The sequence below is a fragment of the Pseudogymnoascus destructans genome (genome assembly GCF_001641265.1).
Source record: "Pseudogymnoascus destructans isolate 20631-21 unplaced genomic scaffold scaffold_9, whole genome shotgun sequence".
Lineage (NCBI taxonomy): Eukaryota > Fungi > Ascomycota > Leotiomycetes > Thelebolales > Thelebolaceae > Pseudogymnoascus > Pseudogymnoascus destructans.
Window position 1 is genome coordinate 311,941 of NW_020167528.1, and position 17,749 is coordinate 329,689.

The window sequence follows — 17,749 nt, forward strand, 5'->3', positions numbered from 1 at the left end:
GAAATCATTGATGGCGCTACTGGGAACAAATCATAAGCTATCAACAGCTTTTCATCCCCAGACAGACGGCCAAACAGAAAGATTAAATCAGACCCTTGAACAGTACCTGCGAAGCTATGTCAATCATCAACAGGATAACTGGGTTCAGATCTTACCCATCGCACAGTTTGCATATAACAGCGCGATGACAGAAGCAACGAAAGTCTCACCGTTCTTTGCCAATTATGGCTACCAGCCAGAAGCATATAGGCAACCAAGACCGGATGAATCACGAGCTGAACAAGCCCTGATCGTGGTGGAACAACTGAAATCGTTCCACGAACAACTTGCGACGGACATCCAATTCTTAAATGAACGATCCGCCGCATACGCAAACAAGAAGCGCAGTATGGAACCTGCCTTCAAGGAGGGGGATAAAGTATACCTACTCCGGAAACATATCAAAACGAAACGACCAAGCACAAAGTTGGACTTCAAGAAATTGGGACCATTCAAAATATTGAACAAAGTCAGCTCAGTTAATTACAGACTGCAGCTACCCAGGAAGTCTAGACTACACCCGGTATTTCATGTCTCACTACTGGAACCAGCAAGAGGAAATACCCCAGTTGCGACCGACACCGAACTCCAACCCGAGAATGAGATAATCGAATATGAGGTCGAAGCGATCCTAGACAGAAGGTTAGTAGGACGTCGAGAAGAGTTTTTGATAAAATGGGAAAAATTACGAACCTACGGATAATTCGTGGGAACCAACAAGGAACATCAGCAAAGAACTGCTGGAGGAATATCGACGCCGCCATCCGCCAGCCATTGATCCCAAGATGCAGGGGAGTAGGCCAGTGGATCGGAGGAAGCGAGGGTCCCGGTCACAGACGAGGAGGCAGCGCTAACTGCCTGTTCCTCAGCCTCAACAGCGTCACGCTTCTCAGCAGCCACACGTTCGGCCTCCTCTGCCGCATCAAGCTCGTCGAGGGTTTTCAAACCTCGTCGGAGCATATCTTTACCACGGGTTCGGATGAGGCGTTTCTGCTTTCGCAGACGAAGTAACTTCGAAAGGGTTTCTTCCTCTTCGCGATCCAGGCGATCCTCCTCCCATTCGAGCTTCACCCAGTCGGGATGCTCAGGACCCATACAGTCACACTTTTCTTTCAAGTTGCGACGAACGCACTCGGCGCACCGCCGTGAATCATTTGGAGACGACACGCAAGTAATGTTTCGCCTCACGCAGTTCGAGCAAGAATCCATTTCGGGTAGTTCGTATCCGTGGTTCTTTATTCGACGGACAAGATCGTTGCGTTCCTGGAGTTTGCGGGCAGTGTCAGTAGGCATGTTGCATATTGAAGGACTCGCTGAGGAGCAGCAGAGTCCCGGGGACATGGACGTACTTATAGGATTCGAGACGAATGCCCAGGGGAAGGGAGCGAGTGTTACGACGGAACAAGAAGGCTGGCCAACTACAGGACAGGAAGGAGGGAGGTCGCATGAGACCGGCCCTGGTACCTGGAGGGGCAGCGGGGAATAGTAGTTCCGAAAGTATCACGTGACGGACTCGCAGGATGATGAGAAGAGTCCTAAGAGTCCAGGACTCCGAGGACTCGAGTGAGTTCCCAGGAGTCCACTAGGCACGTGATGGACTCGCAGGATGATGAGAAGAGTCCTAAGAGTCCAGGACTCCAAGGACTCGAGTGAGTTCCCAAGAGTCCACTAGGCACGACGCCACTATATAAGTAGATAGTATTTCCTTAGATAGGAGCTTCGTGCTCAACTCAATACAGTATTTGTTATATACTAGTAACGTGTTACTTGAAGCCTTTGTGTCTGATCCCCTGCCTCCTCTGATAAGTAAACCTTTACGCAAGAGAACCTCTGTGTCTTCTATCATTTAGAAGTCAGCGTTACAATTGGCTGTCGCCAAATAACTTATCTGGGGTTATAGCCCCTCGAATGCCGTGTGTGTTTGCCCCAGACAGGACCCCTCTAGATATGAGGGGGTGGTGGTAGCAGCTTCTGTGGTTTTGGGCCCCTTTCCCTTATCATCACACTGGGGTTTGTCATCTAATGCCAGGCTCTCCATAGGTTGAGGTCTAGTGTTGTCAGGTTCATCTGCCATAATAGTATCCCGGATTGCTGTAGATACAGTAGTAGCAATAGCAATGTTACTGCGCACCTGGATAGGTCCCCCATTAAACTCAAATGGATATGGACCGTCCTCATTGGTATCAATTACCTTGAGGGCATATTGAATCTGAAACTTGGCCCCAGCTTGTAGGATCTCTTGAACGTCAGTCCAGGGAATTACCTGTTCAGGATTGTCGTTGTTGTAGATAGTCCACGGACACTCCTTTGGAACATGTACAGGGCCTGGCTCGATTGCTATAGCCTCGTTAAGTGAGAATAACGTCAAGGTACTGAAATCGCACCAGAGACGAGGGAGCAACAACACGTGTCGTAGGTGGTCACGCCATTGAGGGCCGACGTTGAACTCACTTGTATCGTGCTGGTAGGTAGTGTCCTCTTTTTGTAGATGGATCTTGCAGCGCCGGAGGAAGGTGTTGATATGATCAGTGAGTTTGTCATCATCGTCAGTGACATCTTCACGAACAAGCCGGAGAGAAATTTGGTTGGGCGCAGGCTTGTATTGGTGCATAAGATCAATAATTGCCTCTGCCCCTGGGGTCTCCAACACCGTGTCCTTGCTCATCCAAGCTGGGAGCCTATCTAAAGTCACTTCGCTAGGTGCAAAGTATGTGTTCTTCCCGACCTTTGTCGTAGTAGCAGCAAATTTAGAGGCGGTTGTCTGGTACAAAAGGTATCTGATGCATGTGTAGGCACAGTATCGCTCCATAGGGTGCTCGCCAAATTGTGAAAGCGGGCCAAGGGTCGGGCAAAGCAGAGCTGACTTGTTAAACTGGGGGACTTTGAAGGCCTTAACCTTGGTGTTATTGACACGGTGATAGGTAAAATCGGATTGAAGTTGAGCGTCCTCAATGGTTAAGTACTCAAGTGTTTCAAGAGCATTGGCAGTATGGTGAATTGTACCTGCAAATAGGATTTTCTGCACCAGGTTTATTGCCTCTTGATCTGCCTTCTCTTCCTCACTATGGAGAGTATAACTGGCAATGAGTGTACTAAGATCCAACTCGTAATCGTACGCTTCTGGATTCTCAATAGAGGCCTCTAGTATTGAGGTTGCATGCACCTGGAGCTGTTTCTTAAAAACTGTCTCAAAAACCATTGCCCTTTCATCACTGGGTATGACCACATCAACTGGCGCAGATGCACTGCATCTGAGTAACCCAAATAACCAGCAACAGTCGCCTCAGAGAGTCGGGATAGGTCATTTAGTAACGGGCTACCTGCACCACACATCTTGGATTGACCTTGTGATGCTGAGACTCGCTTTCGTCTACCCTTTGAGGGAGTCTATCGTCACATTAGTCTTCTTGTGTACATGTATAGAACGGGCCACTTGCCACTGCTAGGGCTGGACTGCTGCCACTGCTAGGGCTGGACTGCTGCCACTTTGGGTAGTGTCATCATTGTAAGGACACAGGGCACCCAGCTCACAGTAATAGCATATGAGAGTGCGAGTCGGAGGCTAAACGGATGCTATCCTATAGGTCTACTATGAAGGATACAAAAAAGATGAACGGGGAACCCCGTTGAGTCTGCTTCCTTGAGTAACCAAATAGCACGTCGTCCGTAGTAGACCGTAGGTCGCATAATAGTCGGTGGACAGCCTCAAAGAGTATTTATGCTGCATAGGAACCTCGTCCCATATAATTAGACCTGCCTCTTGAAGTTGCCGCCCTACCCTTGAGTTCCGGGTAATAGAACAGGAGGTCTTATCCGTAAGATCAATTGGAATCTTAAATTGGGTATGAGAAGTGCACCCATTTGGTAACAGTAAGGCTGCAATACCTGTAGAAGCCACGCAGAGAACTGATTTTCCTTGGGCACGGAAGAAATGGCATAAAGCCTTATATAGAAAGGTCTTGCCAGTCCCCCCTGGCCCTTGTAGATAGAAGTGGGCAGTCTGCGGCTCAATCTCAATAGCCGTACAGATTGTACGGAAGCATAAAAGCTGGTCCTGATTTAATCTTGAGACTAAATCTTCCGCAAGAGCTGTTTCAACTATAGGATCAAAGGTAGTTGAGACCAGCTATACTGAGGAAGAGGTAGGTTGAAGTCCGTAAGAGTTTTCCCAATATCCGTAAGGCCAACAGAAAGCAAATACAGCCCATAATCAAGATGTGGTTCTTGAAGGGAGCTAATAGAAATGCTCCTCCGTTTTAGCTCCCGTAATAGGTCGTCGCAGATGTGGTCCTTAAACTGGTTCCAAAGGAGGAGCGGCTCAGCGATCATTCCTATCCGTAAACCCGTAAGAAGCAGTGTCCGTAGGCCATAACCACTGGTAAAGATGATAGCTTCATTAAAGCATTCAATCCATTCCTGGTCATTCTCTACTAACCCTCGCGCAATACAGGCTTGGTGGAAAGTCTCATAACATATACTGTTATACGTACGGAGATCCGTAAAGGACGTCGGTCCACGGACGACAGTCAATAACATCCGTAGCTAGAATCTCTCGTCAGCAGTAGCGCTACAATGAAACATACGCCCAATGTTACGATCTAAGCCCCTTTTACGGGGAGTCCATTTCCGCATAGCCTTAGTCCAGACAAATCGAGTAGGAAACTCAGAATATAGAAGGTCCTGCCATCCTCATACATAGCATTGTAACGGAAGAAGCCCATTAAAGTAGTATCTGTACGACTAAGCCTTGCAGTAAGCTCTTGAGTTGAAAGTCCATCTGGAAAGTAGACGGTATGCTGGTACTCTAAGTGTACTGTAAGTTGTGTTACGGGTGGGTATTCGCCATGGGTTACGTACTCCATAATACGCCATATAGCCTCAGTCAGCCCAATATATCATCCGTAGCCTCAACCTGAAGGGTAGCATGGTCGGAGCCCTTATAGATATATTTGTGGATATATTTTACAGCCTGTACTGTGCTACAGACCTCAACGTTCATATGACAGCGGTATTTCTGAAGTAGGTACGGGTTATACGGAACAACCCAACGGTTGTTACAGACAACAGTCACACTTGGCCGGGTACTGTAAAAGTACGGCCATCATCCCGACGCCTGTATATGGATACCCCTCATCATTTACAACACTAGTAGCAGTAAAAGGCTCGGGAACTGTTTCGTACATCGTAGTAGTGAGGTAGGTGTTTACGTGCCATACACGGAGCCTTTGGATGGTCCTCACACATGGCCCATGGGTCATAGTTGAGTAGATTGTTACGTGAGGAAATAGGGCGAAGTGGAGGGAGCAGGTGGCCAGCGTGACGGACGACCACGGCCACGTCTTTGCGGCAGAACAATGTCCGTAACAGGCTGTAAGCTTTCTGTGGTTCTAGGAGTAGGCACTGGTACCAGCCTTTCCTGGGTGCGGAGGACAGCGAGAAGAGTGACTGGTTGAACACAAATTGCAAGTTGCGTACCGGCGACCTAGCGATTGGTACGGAAGAGTGATGACTCGCGGTAAGAACCGCAGTACGCACACCGAATAGGAGGGGACTCATTAGATCCTTAACATTTAAGCAAATACAGAGCAGGATAGGGTAGGAATAGATACAGGCAGAATGAAAGGCGATTACAGATTACGGACAGGGCGTAAAGGAAAACTCTGCACACTAAGGGCTCACAGACTGCAACCGTAAAGAGAACTCTATATGCTAAACCTAGGGTAGTAAGAAATGGGACCTAAACTTAAGCCAGCCAATCCTGAATTTCGACAAATGATAGCCAATCAATTGGTCTTGCCGTTTTATAATGTAGTATAGTATAACGTGCATGTATAACGAAAGTGCCAAACAAGCGAAAGTGCCAAAATATCGCGACTACCCCATAAGAATTGCGATAAATCCACCACAACAATATAAATTAATCAAAACTACTCGGAGTCCTCTTCCTCAGACCTGTCTATTACAATCTGACAAGTGCGCGCATTGTGTCCAGTCTCACCACACTTGCCACAGCGACGTGCATGGGTTTCTTCCCTTGGCTTCCGACCACTACTTGCCCTTATTTCTTGCTCTACTTGCTGCACAACGTCCCTCTCGTCCTGTAGCTCCTGTGCTACCTGTTGACTAAGTGATCCTCCTTGCTGTAGTCGTGTTTTTTTAGCTCTCCGGCGCTTGCTTAGCACTTCATTTGCCTGTCGCAGGTTTTGGTTCTCTGCTTTTAACAATGCTAATTGATGCATTATTTGCGATGCACCCTTTGTAAACTGGTCAACAGCTGCATAGATTGAGGTTGGAGAGCTATTTTGATGATGCGCAATTCAGTTTTTAATGAAAGTAGACTGTGATACAGCTTCAGTTGGGTTATTTGGTGTCTGAGAAACCCATGGTTGAGCGGTGTTTGGGCGAGAGGTTGGAGGTGTTGGCGTCTTAAACCTAAGGTCAAGTGTAGATATTACACTCTCAGGGCTAAATGGAAGAAGCCCAGCACCTCGGAACCCTCCCTGAATATTGCTTTCTGTCATTGCAATGTTAAATGCAGTGTGGAAGGCAGGAAAGAAGTCATCCTTAGTAATGTGAATAATATGAGCCCGCATCATATCTTCAATTTGCCGACCGTAAGCTCTCTTTAATGGGCCAAAACAGCCAACATCAAGTGGTTGGAGTATATGGGAAGAGTGAGCAGGCATACAAAGCGTAATAATGTTGTGTTCTTTGCAGTACTCCTCAAACTTGTCTGAGTGGTGGCTCTCATGACCATCAAGGACTAACAAGCGATAACCACCAACACTCCAGGGCTTTGTGTGCTTCTCAAAATGCTGAATCCAATCCATACCTCTCTCGTTTGTAGTCCAGCCATTTGCAGTAACAGCGATTACCCAATCTGCTGGAAATCTGCTATTCTCATACCAAGATGCAAGGTGGTTTTTACCTGTCACAATGACAAATGGCGGCACTGCCCAACCTTGAGAACTAACGCCTTGGATTACTGTAACCCATTCCCGATTGCCAGGCTGCACCTTTTTTGCCTTTGCCCGCCCATCTGAGCTCGTTACTACCGTTGCGCTTGAGATGACGCCCATCATAAACCCAGTCTCATCAAAGTTGTAGATATCTGCATTGTTGATGCCATACTTTAGAATTGTGTTCCATACAAGCTCAAACCAGCCACGAATGACTTCTGGATCTTCGCACTTAGCCCTCTGGTAGTCGTATTTTTCGCTGGAAGCGTGTCCGGAGCTCTACATGGCGCTTAACAAAGTTTGAAGCCCAACGTGACCCGACGCGTGGCGCGTCACGTGTTGCAAGTAGTCAATTTGCCATATCTTCAACATAGACAACTGAGGAGGGAACCCTTTAGCAGCTAAGTCAAGTATATACTGAACAAGAACTGATTCCTCTAGGTTACTTAATTTCCGTAAGTTGGCTTGGATATCGCATCGTGAAGGTACGCCTTGTAAACAGTGACGTAGCTTGCGGTGGTCTACTGAATAGATCCTAGCTGCAACTCGAAGGCGCAAATTTGGGTCGCTTTGCATAGCTTGGATAGCTAGCACTAATTTGCTTTCATCATTTTTATGGCGCATGTTTTGTTGTGGAGGAATTTAACATTTAGTTGGGGGGGTTGGTCACCGCATGATTTTGGCACTTTCGCTTGTTTGGCACTTTCGTTATACATGCATGTTAGCACAAAATGATAATGCTTTGTGGATGCATCGTATTTAACTGGATATAGAAAATTGCCTCTAACGGCCATGGATCGAGCACGGAAGAACTATCAGTTTCTGAATGGAGGAGTAGGTTTAATCGGTCTGGGGCACCATCACCACCCAAGAGAAAGGAGTCTAAGCACCAGATCTATGATTTAGCAACTCCGGGGAGAGAGATTATTATGGAACCAAGTGCTAACTCACGACTTTACACTCTAGAGATAATTGATCAAATAATTAACTAGGCCTCCATTTAAGCCCTTAGTTTAAGAAATATAACATTTCAGCTAGTGCTGCCCAAAGGAACACGTGAGACCACATAAAGACTTGCCTAACCCCTGACCCAACAACAACGCTGCTGTGAGGCCCTGAAGTGCTCGACCCCAACTGACTCGGTTTAGCCGTTGCAGTCCCGCAAAGGCCTGTAGTCATGCATTGTTAGTGGAAGTATTGTTTATCAGTAGTGTGAGTGAAGCCGGAAGTGAACATGTTGATGGACATAATTGCGCTTGCCAATCACCTCACGACAATCGCTCCCCATCTTATAAGAGCTATAACTAGTGTACAATGAAAGCCAATATTTGCTCATGCACAGTCTGAAATTGGCTTATTGCAATATAAAGACCATTTGCCTTCCCTCTTAGACCAAAATATATCTGGTCTATGCTTGGATCATATGCAAATTAAAATGGATTCACTTGTCTCCGATTATGCTAAGAAGATAGAGCTAGAGGGTAAAAGTTCTAGAACTTCCAAGGCAGAGCTTGAAAGTCTAGAAAACGAAAATATTGGAAACCTCTACAATCGTGTATAATAGCAAGAAAGAGAACGAACCACTCGAACTAAAAGGTACCACGCTAGAACAATTTCCGCTTAGGTGTAGAAGCCGGGGTCAGGGGCAGAAATTGCCAAAAAAAAAATGCAGCTATAGAGGAGGCTGCTAAAGCAAAAAAAAGTAAAAGCAAAGGCTGCTAGGGAAGAAAAAAGCAGCTGAAAAAGCTGAAAAGGAAGCTAGGGAAAGGAAGCAGCTGAAGCTAAAGCAAAGGCAGCTAAGGAAGCAGAAGAAGCTACAAAGGCAAAGGCAGCTGAAGCTAAAGCAAAGGCAGCTAAGGAAACAGTTGAAGCTACAAAGGCCACAGAAGAGAAGGCAGCAAAAAAGGCCAAAGAAGAGGCTGAAAAAAAGCCCAAGGAAGAAGAGGAAGAAGAGGCTAAAAAAAAGCCCAAGGAAGAAGAGGAAGAAGAAAAGGAAGAGCCGCCTTCTGATGACGACAATGACGACATAGTTAATAGACTTCGACATGGGGAGACTATTACCAAACTAAAGGAGGATATTTCTATATCAGTAGAAGTTCTCGTCAAAACATGAGCATGTTGTTGGCCACAAGAAAGGGTTTGGAACACCAGTTATTGTTCTTAATAAAGAATTTCCCCAAGCAAGAATTTGCAGAATCAGGAAGGACATTGGACATGACAAGAGTAGTCCCAACATTATGCTATGGAGACGTGGGGGCGAGCTAAACCTAACTCTGAGGAGAAATGGGCGGTTGACGACCTTGATGCTGTTAAACTGATAGCATAGATGTCCCAGATGATTATAAATCATCTCCGGTAAATTGAGTCAAGCTAATTCCCAAGATGACGGTACAGAAAAAGATGAATTCAAGGCACTTAATATGAAAATTCTGACGCAACCAGATGTACAACTCTACTGCGAATGGAAGGAGCCATTAATATTAGACAACGGTAACTTAGTTTTCTCAAGTTGGGAAAGTAGGGCAACGTGTCGTCTTATTTGGAAGAAGAATGCGGATAATTACTTGCTTTATGTGGCCAGATTGATCAAAGGTTGGTATCAAAAGGTTTCTGGTGGGTAGTATAAAGACGAACCAATGCCGACTATTGAGATATTTTGGGCAGGAAGTTCAATGACGCCGGGATCGGACGTGACACCTACACCTAAGAATACAGCTGGGCGCAAAAAAACACCTCGGTCGCAAAAGCGTTCTAGCAAAAAAACGGAGAAATCGCGACGGTCGAAACCGCCTTAATATGCCCGGGGAGGAAGTCTCGGCAGGGTACATGACATAGGTCTTCGCAATTCAGAGCACAGAAGGAGAAGACGATGATTCAGACAAGGATTCAGACAAGGATTCAGATGATTCAGACAAGGATTCAGACAAGGATTCAGATGATTCAGACAAGGATTCAGATGATTCAGACAAGGATTCAGATGATTCAGACAAGGATTCAGATGATTTGGACGAGGATTCAGACGAAGCAGAGCTGGGACGTCGAGAAGAACTATTTCTGAAAATCGAGGGGAAATACCGGACTAAAAATAAGATAGCGCCAAAGGCTAAACTAACGGCTACACAATATGACACTGTAGAGGCCAAATACCGGACTAAAAATAAGATAGCGCCAAAGGCTAAACTAACGGCTACACAATATGACACTGTAGAGGCCAAATACCGGACTAAAAATAAGGTAGCGCCAAAGGCTAAACTAACGGCTACACAATATGACACTGTAGAGGCCAAATATCAACACAATTTAATGGTAAGGTTTTGTTTTTGCTTTCATGTTTTTCAGAGTTTCAAGGACCTTAGGTTTATTCATTCCTTTTTGTTTTAGTCTAATAATCTACACTCTTTCAATCTCCTAGGCTAACTCTGGCTTCCATTAATTCACTGGAATATGTCATCAATGCCTTTAAATTGGTTACTTCATTAATTTTTGTTAATTTAAGTTGTTGAAGCCTCCGACAAGTTTTGGTCATAACTAATACGAGCCCTGCTATCGCCCTTGCTACCCCATTAGAATACCGAAGTTTGTAGCTTAGATAGTGTTTAATTAGTCCTCTAGCCTATTAATATCAAAATTTTCTTCTAAAATCCATGCAACTCCTAAGCTCTGCTACAAAGAAGACCTTGACATATAAGTTTAGCGGCTTGTTCTGGCTCTACCAGCCGGCATCCTGCATTGTAAGCCACGCGCACTTTTTGGCTCCTCTATCCTAATTTAATGTATAAATACAAATCGTAGGTGTGGCTTGCTACCAATCAGCAATAGGTGGCGCTCTCGGCTTATTAACACTGGCATACTATAAGAGTACAAGTACGACGCCTAGTATCTTTGCTATCAAATCTACATCTTCCCAATCATGCACATCACTTTAGCATATGCCATCGCCTTGGGCGGCTTCCTCCTCAGCCCAGTTCTTATGAATCTGCTTCCTATTCTCCCAGTTGTGATACCACCTAGATGGCGCTCTGTGCATAAGGGGATTAGGTACCTAACATATCCTTACTATATCTACCGGCATCGATTTATAGGCCCGTGGACAAGAGCAGACATTATTATCCACCTTGTATACATAGTTGCCAACTCCTTCTGCCTTGTGTTCCAACCTCCCGTTCCGACCATTATGCAGGCTGGTCTACGAGCTGGTAGCCTCTCACTAATAAACTTGATTCCCTTATTTCTAGGCCCACATATAAGTTTTCTTGCTGATATCTTTGGTGTCTCATTGACTGCATTTCGCGCACTACATCACTCCGCTGGGCTAATGTCATGCGCAATGGTGATTTTCCATGCAGTTGTCATGGTTCTGTCACCTAGGAGGTTCATATTACGCGGTGTGAAGAGAATTTCTGCAGTAGTTGTAAGTCTGCCTTGATGCTTAAGTGCCGTGTTGCTTACTGTATGTAATAGGGCGGGTCCTCTCTTGTCTTGATTACTTTACTGTCTTGGTATCCTCTCCACAGGTGGTGTTACGAGATCTTTCTCCAGTTGCACCATACACTAGCAGCTGTACTTGTTGTCTCTGCTCTGCTGCATGTCCCGTCAGAATTGGTTCCTAGGATATACATCTACGTCAGCCTAGGGATCTATGCGACAACCCTAACAGCTGAAGTGCTGCTTTTAGTACGCCGCAATGGAGTATTAATAGGAATATTCACGAATACTAGGTGGGGAAAATTGCCTAGAGTTGGAGAGATATTCAAATATCCAGTTGGCGAAAATTCAGATGGTTACAAAAATCCGGTCCAGTTTATAATACACTGCCCGAAGCCATTGCAAATAGATGCGGGACAATACATTAATATGTGGGTTGGCTCTCTTGGAATTATGCAGACCCATCCATTTGTAGTAGCCTCCTGGACAGGTAACCAGCAGACAAAGTTAATGCTCATCATTGAACCTCGCTGTGGTTGGACTAAACGGCTCCAGTCGAAGGCAATGGATGTGAGCGGGCAGCCATGGGACTAGGAAGGGTCCTATTCACTGGGCCACATGGTGCTTCCATACCAGTGGGAGATTACGAGTACCTCTTTATGGTCGCAAGTGGTTATGGCATTGTAGCACAGTTGCCACTTTTAGAGCGACTGGTACACGGTGTACTTGCCCGCGAAGCTCGAGCCCTTCGAATTCGCCTCGTTTGGGAATTTGAAGACACAGGTGTGTCTGACTTACAAATTGGTTACTTGTCTAACTCTATATAATAGATCTCTACGATGCAGTGGTTCCGATACTTAACTGGGTCTTGTATGAGGCTCAGAAACTAGGCAAGAACTGCGTATGTTTAAAAGTATGCCTATACGTATTGTCTTACTAAGTCTGCTAGGCACTTACAATCTCACTCTACTCAACGCAATTGGTCCTCCTTAATAAACTCAGCCAAAGAGCAATGGTATATGACACGCATATCCTACTTAAAGGAGCATTCGACGCTGAAATAGCGCCGATGGACGCTAGAAAAATGGGAGAAAATGAAGCCGCACAAATAGCAGCAGAGAAAAGAGCTCAGGAAATAGGAAGGGGACGAGAAGAAATTATGGAAGAAATTATGAAGAAGAGAGTAGGGAAGGTTGGAAGATGGCAAGGCAACATCACGAATGAGGCTCAAGATGTTCAACAACCAGACGAGAAAATTGACGAGTTAGAAACCTTACCCCTGTGTACGAAATCACCTAGAATGTGTAATGGTGGGTGCACCAGATATGAGAATCTAGCCACCCAAGGAAGGGATGAATTTACTAAGACAACACACTGTCTTAGAAAACAGAGCCAAAGGGTCGTAGCTTAGACTATTCCACAACGCAGCAATCAGGTGTATGATGTGGTGAAGTGGTTTAGACAAGTTGCAACAAATGTTGAGTCTGAGAACTCAGGGGTAAGTCAGAGGTTAGCACCTCACTGACTTTTCAAAAACAGAGAATAACAAGATCAATGCTTGGAAGCTTGGAAAAGACGTAGAAGTATGTGCTAGTCGATTTACTGTATTGCCTGCTTGCCCTTTCTTAAGGAAAGGGCAATCCTATTTATGCCAAAGGAGTGTAGTTCTCTCATTTTCCATGACTTTCCATGACTAACCAGGCTTGGTAACTGTAGTCGACGTAAGAGAATCCCATAGAACCATCTCTTAGGTTCGTAGCCTATAGGAAGTAAAAGGAGGTCCAAGGTCAGAGTACCCCTATAGACAAATTATGTCATAGACAAATTATGTCATAGACAAATTATGTCATAACTTAACCAATCTTGTGGGTAACTAAAGAGCGATGACATGTAATGAATCATAGAGGTTTGTAGGAGCTTTTAGAGCTATCGTTCATGCTCCTAGGCCTCTAGTTGGTAGAGATATGTCATGTGGTAGTATGAGTGATGTCATGTAATGAATCATAGAGGGTTGTAGAGATATGCTATGTGGTAATATCGGCCCAGTAACTAAGGAGCGATGACGTGTAATGAATCATAGATGGTTGTAGCAATCGTTGAGTAGTATTGCTCTTGTTGTTGGTGTGATAAGACAAAATATGTATAGTGACTTGTAGGTTTGAGGAGGAGATTTCCAAGTTTGCTCTTGAGTTTGATAGCAAACTGAGTGCAACGAATGTCAGTATGACAGAATGCTTATTACAGGTAAGTCTGCAATGCCATAAGGCAGCTTTTTGCTTACAGCATATAGTATCTGCATCGACAAAGATTTGCGATGAGCTGAGATTGATTCTACATAGTTCTCTTAGCAAAGACATTACTCTAATGGAGCTAGATTATCAGCCATCAGATAAGAACTAGAGTCTCTGCAAAATTGTGATCTATATTAGAGTAGGGCTATTTTTGAAGCCGTAAATTCTACAATGAGGAGCCAAAACGGGCTGCGGGCATTAATTAGTAATAATTACCATAAGACAACTTCAGACTTCCCATTATTTTTAGACTTCTCATTATAATCCCATAATTCCACACCGCTAAAAACCAAAAGAAACATGGTATTGGAAGTTGACCTCGGCTCCGTAGCAGATTATGTGGCGCATGTAGAGCTGCGTCCATTAATAGATGCATTTCGCCAGAGAAAGAGAATTGTAATCATTGCGGGAGCTGGAATCTCAGCATCCGCAGGAAGTAGGTAGCCCCTCCCTTCTATCTACAGTCACTAATCAATATAGTCGCTACATTCCAAGATTTGCCAGTGAAAGGCAGAGACGTGTTTAGCATGAACTCATATAATGACGATGCTTCTACAACGCTTCTTAACGAGACAATGTGCAGAATGTACAGCAGTATAAGATCTGCAAACCCAACTCAGTTTCACCACGTTATTGAAGAGCTTGCTAAAGAAGACCGCTTGCATCGTTTGTACACTCAAAATATTGATGGATTAGACACGCAGCTACCGTCCCTCGGAACTAAAATACCACTGCCAGAAACGAAGCCATGGCCGACAACGATTCAGCTACATGGAGACCTAAGGACTGTTAAATGTCAAGGGAATCCAACACATCTAGGTTCGTTTAACCCAGACTATGACTATGCAGATACGACAGCTATTGCCATGGTTAGTGCCTCAGATCTCAGGTCAAAACCCGATGCGGTGATTGTTGTAGGAACTGCACTTAAAGTCGAGTCAAGAAGAAAATTTACAATAGATATGTGCGCAGCAGTTCGAAAATGCGGTGGTTTAAGTGCCTGGATTAACCTTGAGCCTCCTTCACAACCACTTAAATGCTTCAACATAGTCGTAAAAGGCGACTCTGACACAATAGCAATGCATGTGTCTAGCTGGTGGTTGAAGGATTGTCCTAATATTATAAGCAACGCAAACATAAAGTACCTACAAGATAAGTACAAGCTGTTCATTGCAAGGTCAACAGAGGAAGCTCGTGGGCTTTTGGAGCAGGACCAGAAGAGGGATCCGACAGCACTTGGCACGACGCAGAACATACTTCTTGATTCTGGGGAGGCAGCAAAATTGATTACCTTTAAAGCCATCAATCACAATGCTAAGAAGGCAACTCCAGCGTTACCTCATAAGACCATACGTACACAAGCACCCTCATCTATAGTCCCGCCTAAAACTTCATCTGCATCCTCTATAATCCCACCATTATGGCAGTCTACTTCGTCCATAGTCCCTCATTTGTTATTATCTGCATCTCAGAGCCAAGCCGCACAAGCGTCAGCGTCTAACGTCTCACATAAACCAGTTTCTGCACCCATCGCTTCACTTGCACAAGCATCTGCATCTAACGTCTCACTTATCTCTGCATCCCAGGCCTCACAATTACCGACGTCTGTCTTATCAAGTGTGCTGCACCCTTTTATGACGACTCCGGCCCATAGTGGTCTAGAGATCGTACCAAAAATTACACCTGGTTGGGAGTTAGAAACCTCAAAGAGGCTAGATAGTGTTATTGTCCGGGGAATCAAAGTTAAGAACCACCGAAGTTTGTCAGTCCTTACAACAATTACGAACTTAGGTTATGAGGCTAATATAGCTTTGTCACTTTGGCGTCTAAAACATGGAGAATACCTTGATGATGAGGTTATCAATGCGTATATTGAACTTCTTCAGAGGTCTAATCTCCCTCACGGTCAAGGTATCCAAACTTATCTTAAGAATGGTGTTAGAAAGGCCATGGAAACCTTTTATAAAGCTGACGGACACAGGAAAGTATTCTATATTTATTCCTTTTAATGATGCTTTCCATTGGACTTTTGCTGTTATCAAATCGCAGGAGAAGGGCACCATTGTGCAGTGGGAATACTTTGATAGCCTTGGCGGGAAACCACCCCAAGTATTTTTAGACTGGATTGGTAATTGGTTTCCCAAAAAGCAAAGGGTTCCAGCATTACCAAATCCCAAGCAAAACAACGAAGTTGATTGCGGTTTGTTTGTCCTCCTCGGTATTCGCCTTATGGCTTCAGGGAAGCCACATCTGTCTAACCAGCAGGCCATAGCGCATACCCGAATTTAGGAAGAGAGTCCTAGCAGAGCTCTTAGCTTTTGGGTGTCGATATCGCCCTGACGTCTTTCATACCATGACGCCCCCCCTTCCCACTCTGTTCAACAAAACGGACCCCTATTTCGTCTCTTCTACCCTGCAGTAATCAGTTCCGCTTAATCGGATTCCTAAGCAAATTTAGGGTGCAGCGGCTCATCGAAAGGATATTCCTTGTGTCCTCGATCAAGTGATTCATTCCCTTCTAGCTGAACCGTGCAGTATGAGCCTGAGCCTGACTTCCGCTGCAGCCAATGACCCTCTCTAGCTCGCTAGGACATTCTATGCATCCTTGATCAGCTCGTCATTGCAACCCTCATCCAGCTGAACGGTGCAGCATTAATAGGAGCCTAACCTCTCCTCCAGCCAATGACCCCCCGCAGCTCAGCAGGACATCCTTTGCATCCTTGATCAGCTCGTCAGTATGGCCCTCCTCCAGCTGAACTGTGCAGCATGAATAGGAGCCTGACCTCTCCTCCAGCCAATGACCCCCCACAGCTCAGCAGGACATCCTTTGCATCCTTGATCAGCTCGTCAGTACGGCCCTCCTCCAGCTGAACGGTGCAGCATGAATAGGAGCCTGACCTCTCCTCCAGCCAATGACCCCCCGCAGCTCAGCAGGACATCCTTTGCATCCTTGATCAGCTCATCAGTACGGCCCTCCTCCAGCTGAACGGTGCAGCATGAATAGGAGCCTGACCTCTCCTCGATGACCCCCACAGCTCAGCAGGACATCCTTTGCATCCTTGATCAGCTTGTCAGCATGGCTCCCCTCCAGCTGAACTGTGCAGCAAGAATCGGAGCCTGACCTCTCCTCCGGCCAATAAACTTCTCCCCTGCCTCCCCTCCCCTTCAGTAGGACATTCGTCGCATCCTTGACCAGCTCACCATCACGTCTCTTCTCCCGCTAATCCATGCAGCCGGAGCTGACCAGCTGAATATCAAGCAGCTAGGTCCTGAGACTGGCTCTTTCATTGATGGGTATTTAGGGCCTCTGGAGGTATGTTTTGCCGGCGTTGGTTTGGACGGGTTGGGGTCATGTTCCTCCCTCGCAGCATCGCCATTCTGCCTTGACGGAGAGTTCAGCTCCTGCGCTTCTCCATCACGTTTTGAACGATACGATGATGGTATCTCACTGCCCCCGCTCTAAGCAATGCCATATTGCATATTCTAACAATTTATTGTCGATCTCTCGTAGCCTGAATATATTCATGATTACGCTGCGTTTTGAAGCACCTTGCTATTTTGAGTTTGTATCGTATTGCTTCAGTGACTGACCACAGGTGCTTCAGAAAGGAAGCACTTAATGGCGTTGAGTATGGTATTCTTATGGAAAGTAGAACGGCAGATATTGGCCGTTCAGAGCCATTATTAAAAGAGAGGCAGAAGTGGCGTAAATGGAAATTTCCAATTTTTGCGGGCAGCGAATACTGCCGAAGAGCATAATGTGGCGGTCATCCGCGCTAATGCAGGCCCGGCTCAGGCTTGCTCAGGCTTGCTCAGCCGGGCTCAGTCACAGATCAGTCTAGCTCACCCAAAGCTCAGGTTAAAGCAGCAACAGCTCAGGTCCAAAGACGGAAGTGGAAATTGACCATGTCGAGAGTCCGGTAGTAGATTACCTGTATTTATGTTGTCGCGGGGACATACCTTCTGAATGTGAGAGTTGCGACTCAGAGAAATGGGGATGAGGAGACGGAATATCCGTTTGTGTATAATTGGAGG

The 17,749-nt window shown here is 45.6% G+C and overlaps 4 protein-coding genes across 4 annotated transcripts; 3 read left to right on the forward strand and 1 right to left on the reverse strand.

Moving 5' to 3' along the window:
• Positions 1-1,933: 1,933 nt before the first annotated feature.
• Positions 1,934-3,238, reverse strand: VC83_04187 (uncharacterized protein; the record flags this gene model as incomplete). Its single annotated transcript, XM_024467822.1, has 1 exon — positions 1,934-3,238. The coding sequence occupies one exon, from the start codon at positions 3,236-3,238 to the stop codon at positions 1,934-1,936; it is 1,305 nt and encodes a 434-aa protein (XP_024324520.1).
• Positions 3,239-8,433: 5,195 nt separating this feature from the next.
• On the forward strand, positions 8,434-9,111 carry VC83_04188 (uncharacterized protein; the record flags this gene model as incomplete). Its single annotated transcript, XM_024467823.1, has 2 exons — positions 8,434-8,479; positions 8,795-9,111. The coding sequence occupies 2 exons, from the start codon at positions 8,434-8,436 to the stop codon at positions 9,109-9,111; spliced, it is 363 nt and encodes a 120-aa protein (XP_024324515.1).
• A 523-nt stretch (positions 9,112-9,634) lies between these two features.
• On the forward strand, positions 9,635-10,302 carry VC83_04189 (uncharacterized protein; the record flags this gene model as incomplete). Its single annotated transcript, XM_024467824.1, has 3 exons — positions 9,635-9,688; positions 9,834-10,232; positions 10,279-10,302. 3 exons carry the CDS (start codon positions 9,635-9,637, stop codon positions 10,300-10,302), a joined length of 477 nt encoding a protein of 158 aa, XP_024324516.1.
• Positions 10,303-14,014: 3,712 nt separating this feature from the next.
• On the forward strand, positions 14,015-16,003 carry VC83_04190 (uncharacterized protein; the record flags this gene model as incomplete). The annotated part of the gene is made up of 3 exons (XM_024467825.1): positions 14,015-14,150; positions 14,195-15,625; positions 15,696-16,003. The coding sequence occupies 3 exons, from the start codon at positions 14,015-14,017 to the stop codon at positions 16,001-16,003; spliced, it is 1,875 nt and encodes a 624-aa protein (XP_024324317.1).
• Positions 16,004-17,749: the final 1,746 nt, after the last annotated feature.